This window comes from Cariama cristata, unplaced genomic scaffold, assembly GCF_000690535.1.
Source record: "Cariama cristata isolate BGI_N322 unplaced genomic scaffold, ASM69053v1 scaffold7970, whole genome shotgun sequence".
Classification (NCBI taxonomy): domain Eukaryota; kingdom Metazoa; phylum Chordata; class Aves; order Cariamiformes; family Cariamidae; genus Cariama; species Cariama cristata.
The window spans coordinates 29,194-35,148 of record NW_009594034.1 but is presented as its reverse complement, the minus strand read 5'-3'; the positions used below and the strand labels follow the sequence as shown (position 1 = coordinate 35,148).

The 5,955-nt window shown below is 45.9% G+C and overlaps 1 protein-coding gene across 1 annotated transcript in view; it reads right to left on the bottom strand.

Annotated features, from left to right (window-relative positions):
- Window positions 1-242: 242 nt before the first annotated feature.
- Window positions 243-5,955, bottom strand: part of LOC104158689 (protein yippee-like 2) — a 22,369-nt gene continuing 16,656 nt past the window's right edge. Inside the window, exons 2-4 of the mRNA XM_009696411.1 lie at window positions 3,621-3,664; window positions 2,743-2,851; window positions 243-1,327 (exon numbers count right to left, since the gene is read on the bottom strand). Of these exons, the coding sequence (XP_009694713.1) occupies window positions 1,238-1,327; window positions 2,743-2,851; window positions 3,621-3,664 (243 nt within the window). The 3' untranslated portion in view covers window positions 243-1,237. The remainder of the gene's footprint in view (window positions 1,328-2,742; window positions 2,852-3,620; window positions 3,665-5,955) is intronic.

The following is a 5,955-nucleotide window of genomic DNA, read 5'->3' as shown; positions in this document are numbered from 1 at the left end:
CCCCCTGTGCCTGCAACAGGCTTCTGGGAGTGGGAAAAGGGGGGAAGGTTTTGGGGAGGATACCTCATGGCTTGAAATATCCACCTGTGCAATACTGCTACAACTGCCAGGCTCCTCACTCCCTCCTCTCCCCACTCTCGCACCATCTCTGCCAGGCTCTGAGAGCGGAGCTGATGGCTGGAGCCTGGGATTTAACAAAAAGATTCTGTGTCAGCATTTTCCTACTCGCACTTGTGAAGGATTGGTAAAAGACCCCCAAGGTTGCTCAGTGGAGGCCGGGAAATCAAGGGGTACTCTTCGTTACTAAGCTTGTCCCCATCCTCCTCTACCTAATTTCCTCTTTCTTGCCTAGCACGTGCCTTTTTTTCCCCCTGCCATATCTTCTAAGCTGCAGCTCCAGTCCCCTCGTGCCTTAAGTGGTTTTCTCCTCCTTTCTGAAGGGCTCAAGAGTCAGGATTTGGTTTCTCCAGCTGTGAGGATGCTCCCCACAGCTGTGCTCTGTTGGGACATTTGGCCTACCTACCCTGAAACAGCGAGAAAAAGGAGAGGCAGGGAATCTCTCCAGCCTTCAGTGCTCCCCCCACAAACAACAAGTTCATAAATGGCAAACAAAACACAGATTTGCAACTGGCTTGCGGGGGGAACTGGTTATGATTTGTGCTCAGCCAGCTTAGACTGAAGCTCCACCGATGGAGCAGCGGTTTTACAATTCAGAGAGAACGCAGCCGTGAGGTATTTTTCTGTCCATTTAGACAAGTAGATAGTTTCAAGCCTTGGTTAACCAGGACTTAAAGGAGAAGTACAGTTTCAACTTCTGATGACTTCCCTTCGGGCCCACTCCCCACCCCCTATCACCTTCTCCTGCCCAAAACTCAGGTCTTCCTCCCGCACCGAGACCTTCTGATAAAATGCCACCACAGAGCCAACTTCAGTTTGTACTCAAGCATTCGTCAACATGGAATGGCTGTCGGGCATTCGGTGCATTCTCTTAGCCAACACCAGAACAGAGCGAGAAGCAGCCAGGGTCAACTCACAAACAGATACAAAGCAAAGAGACAGAGAGACAGAAATTTAGAGGCCAGTCACCAATAAAGATGGAGAAGGGTGTGAAGATGCTCCCAAATTGCAGAGCCTCTAAATGCATGGAACCAAGCGTTCAGTCACTCTCTCACTCTTGGATATAATGTTCGGTTGGATGGCATTCTCTTACACGCTGGTAGGGCTGGGCTCTCTCCATTCAATCCCAGCCATTATCCTTGATCATGTGAGCTAGTTCAATGATGTATTTGCCTTCTTTATACTTCTGGCTGCTTTCAAAAGCGTGTTCCTAAAAAGAAGGAGAAAGGATGAGATCAAGATGATATTTGAAGTTAAAGTCACAGTTACAGATAAGATCTGGGAATGCTGGTACAAGTCAGCCTTGTCTATAGAGTAAACTAGTCAAACTGCAGGTCCTCCTGTTGGCTTTCAGGAAAATTACATTGGAAGAATCTCAAATCCCGCTTCTAGCTGTCTTTACAGGCTGGAAAAAAAGAACAACTGGCACCAAGTAAACATGCAGCTTTCTGCAGGCCAAGAGCAACTGCTCCTTGAACTATGCTTTAGGAATCATCGTTGATAAAATCCACCTCTTCTCTCCAGGGTGATCTGAGAATTGATTAATGTTTGCTAAGAATGCAGAGGTCCTCTGATGAGATATGCTGTAAACGCACTACTATCAGGAACGAGATGGATTATGGTAAACTTTGTGTAGAAACGGAGCAAATGGGCACCAAGGGACGAGAAGGACCCACTCTACACAGATGTGTGCCAGCAGCTGCAGAAACAGGCAGTGCTTCGACACTGCAGAACTGAAGAAGTAAGGAAATCCATGGGATCCCTAACCAGGAGGGACTCCCGGTACTGACGCTGCATCCTCAGAAGCGGCTCAGCTCTGCTGTTTGTATGCGTGTAATGCACCTGAAAGAATGTTTCTTCTGCTGCTGGAGGGGCTTGGGCTTACTGCTATGTTTATGAAACTTTGTATTTTGTTTGAAAATAAACTCAATTTATGTACTTAGTGTCCTTCTCCATTTGTGAAATCCATGCTGTGTTTCTGCATGAATTCCTACTGCATCAATTTTTGATGCTTTACTTTTTATAGCCTTTTCAAGATTTATCAAGAATATTTCTGTCCAGAGGCCACAGATACAATAAGTGTCTTGTTCAGATGCTGGTCAAAATGTTTTGACAAACAAGTACGCTGTGTGCCTCCTGAAGCTGAAATTAGGATGTAGCATAAGCCTTTATTTGAAGGTAATTGAATTTATGAAGAGCAAGAGACAGCAAACAGATAAACTCATGTTCAATAGCATTTCAAGTGGGAAGGACGCAGGATTAACAATATATGGATCATTCTATCATTCTGGTATCGTCTGGGAAAAAAGACAATATGAACCACAAGACTGACCGAAGTTATCCTCATTTATGTTAAGTATCACTAAGGGACACCCACCAAAACCAGGCCAACAGTGTACATTCTCAGTAAAAAAATACACTAGCCACAAACAGCTCCTGCTCTGAATGGATGCAACACACACAAGACAGGAGGGAAAACGGAAACGCAGGAAAGAAAAAAGACCAGAACCTGCATTTCTGGTTCCCAATTAATGGTCTTTCCACAACACCACGTTACCACAAACACCTTCAGAAAGGACTGGAGCAAAGAGGTCCACAGGAAAAACAAATCATACTGATACTCACATATTTCCAACCCAGCGTGGTTTTGCAGTTTTCACAGTAAATATCTGCAACCGCATGTAATCCTGTTAATAACACGCGCTCCTCTGCAGGGCCACAACCCACGTTAACTCTGGAGAAAAGGAGAGATGCTCCCTATTAGCGTGTCTTTCCACACCAAGATGCTACAATGAAGCTGACAGCAATTTTATTGTGGTACTTGAAAATATAAGCAGGAGGTTCAGGATACCGTGTACCACGGCTGCGCCTGAAACAAAGATCTCTTGCAGTTCCAGAACAGAATGAAAAGGTAAAACTGCATTTTTATTCAACTAAAAATTCTATAAAGCTTTGAACAGAAGATTAGTAACATTCTAGTAAATTGCACTAATTATGCATTTGAGAAAGATTTTTGTTTTCAAATTGATAAAATGGTACTTTCACTTTCCCAAATGGAAAATTGAAAAACGTAACTGAAATCAGCAGTTCTTATGAAAGAAATCCCAGCACAGATCTCATCAAAACTATTTTCAGGTTTTGGGAAAATCATACTTAATTTTTATGCTAGGTCTAAACAGTAAGTTCGTATTCAGAGATCATTTACTCTCTACATTTAAGAAACTCTGACTCTTTGGTCCAATTACATTCTCTGAGAAGAGAATGACTCATCCATTAGCTCTCATTTCTCAATCTGATGACGAAAAAACCTTTTCCTAGCTGCTTATCTGAAACCTTAACATAAAATCAGATATGAATCAGTGTTATTTCCTGCCTCTTTCTCCAACCATTTTCAGCAAAGCTCCCAAGTCTTCAGCAGAGGTTTTCTAAAGGAAGATTATCCTTTTGTTTTCTTAAATCCATCCTAAGAGATGCAAAGGTGACACGTACGAAGTTATACTCACACTGAATTGAAGAGGTATGCTCGTCCTTGGCTTCCTTGAAAGGACTGAAAGGCAAAGAGAACAAAATTCAGTTGGGGGGTTGATAGCAATAAGGCTAACGCAGGACCTGCCCTCAACGACTGCATTACTGGTAGTTATAACAACTGTTAGCCAGGGCCCGAGAAACGCACCTCGTCACAGTCTTCCAGATGGAAAAAGCACAAAGCGAAATGTCAGGAGGAGGTGAGGGCTGATGAACAGAGGTCTCATCCTGCAGACAGCAAGGGAGCACCTGCCTCCAGTTCTAACGCCTGCCCATTTCACAAGGCATACTGGCAGCCCACTGGGAACTTCACCTGATGTTACCAGCATTTCCAGTGCCATACAAGCCCAATGTACTTTTCAAGAGTTAAGCTGTTTTCTCTCTCATATCCCAGCAATGTCTATTTTCACTCTTTCAGTGCTGTTCATGAATTTCACACCACCGCCTCAACCTTACCTAACGCGGCCTTGCTGCCAAATACTGATTTGAATCTCGTTTCTAAAGACGAGGTGCTCATGGTGGCTTCCTGTTGCACTGCCACAGGTTTGAAACACCGCTGTTGCACTTGACGGCACGTGAACTCCCCTGAGGAAGGCTGCACAGACAGATGCTGAACCAAACCGAGAGACTGGGACCTCTTTGCACACAAATACAACCTCTACTCTAGTGATTTTACAAAAGACCTTAACCTTCCTGAGGTGTCTGCAAACCTTCATATTCCCACTGATCCCAGGGAGATCTTCAGGACTGGATCTAAACAGGACGAGATATAACCAGATAGAGATGGACACGGACAAGAGAGAACCACATAGCAGCAAAAATAATTGCCAGTCACGGCACAGCCTCTCTGCCCCACGTTTCCTCGGATTTTTTCCTAAAAGCATTACGATGAAAAGGCAGCGTTTCGAAGACAGCGCGGCACTGCCAGCCTGGCATGACACTCCAGGTAGCCAGGACTCTTCCGAGAGCCAGCGGGCTCCATTTCTGTCACGTCTGTAACACCACCCTGTGACGGTGCCTCGCTTACAAGAGCTAGCTCACACATAGCAAGTGCTACCTGCATTTTTAATGTACTTTGACAAGCACACACTGAATTAAACATTTGGTGCTTATGAGCCAGAGCACAGTTGCTCCCTGTACACAAGTTACCTTATGAGATACCTCAGGGGACATATGCACTGAGGGGTAAGGAGCTGGGAAATTCAAAAGGGCAGCTTTTCTGGACCATTTAATCCTTTACCTTGTACCTTACCAGGAACCTTGGAATATTTAATGGCTTTCTTAAAACCTCAGCTTCCACAGATGAGCGATGATTTCAGACTAAATACCCTTAAAAGAGGGGGAGACAGAGTTTTGAGAGAAAAGAGAAACATTGAAGGTTTTACCTCCCTGGCCCACTAACACTGGTCATCTATTTAGTTAAGAGCAACCCGACCCTGGGGCAGCACTACCATGCTCTCCTCACCCCACATAAAGTAATCTCTGGGGGGTCCCTGCCCTCCTCAGGTTGTCCCCTTCCGTCAGTCCAGCCCTGGGGATGCACCCCAACGCCGGCCCAACCGCTGCCTCACGGAGAAGCGAAGTCAAAGCCAAGCCTGAGAACCAGCAAGCCTGCAGATGGATCTGGACTCCATTTCTTACATCCACATACATCTGCATTAACCGACTGCCTCTTCCGCACTGGGAAGGCTGCTGTGTGCTTCCAGCTAGCGGTCCTAATTCCCAGAGCCAGGGTACCAACCCATTAGCTCCAGCGAGGATTTCTTGGGTGCTGCCCAGGGTAACGGCAAGCAGCTCTGTAACAGCCTGTAAGATGTTCTCTCCATCTCTCGAGTCCTGTTGATGTGAAAGGCAGAGATGGAAAATTCACTCACCAGCAGGAGAGAACAAAACACATTAAAGGCGTGATTTAAAACTGCCCTGACAAGAGAACAAGTACAGCCTGTCACGGTGTTTAGCCTGGTGCCCTTCTTGGTTTCAAGGTGCTCTCCACAAGCAACAAAGGCCCACTGGAAGACCCCCAATTGCAAGAACGTATGCGAAAGGCTCCTTACCACAGAGCAGAGGCATCCCTGTGGGTCACAAAGCCATGGGGCACGCAGGCAGGGAGCCACAGCCAGCAATGAAAGCTCTTTGTGAGGTCTGGATGGCAGCAAGGGCTCTGCCAGCTATAAAGTCACTGCCTGGCAGAAAAACTGATTCAGTCCCGGAGGAATAACTGTTCTTCAGAGGAATCTGAAGCCCAGTATTAGTTGCCACCCAGGGCACAGAAGAGCCACTCTGGATTCAGAGAGGATGACTGAGGACCTTGGA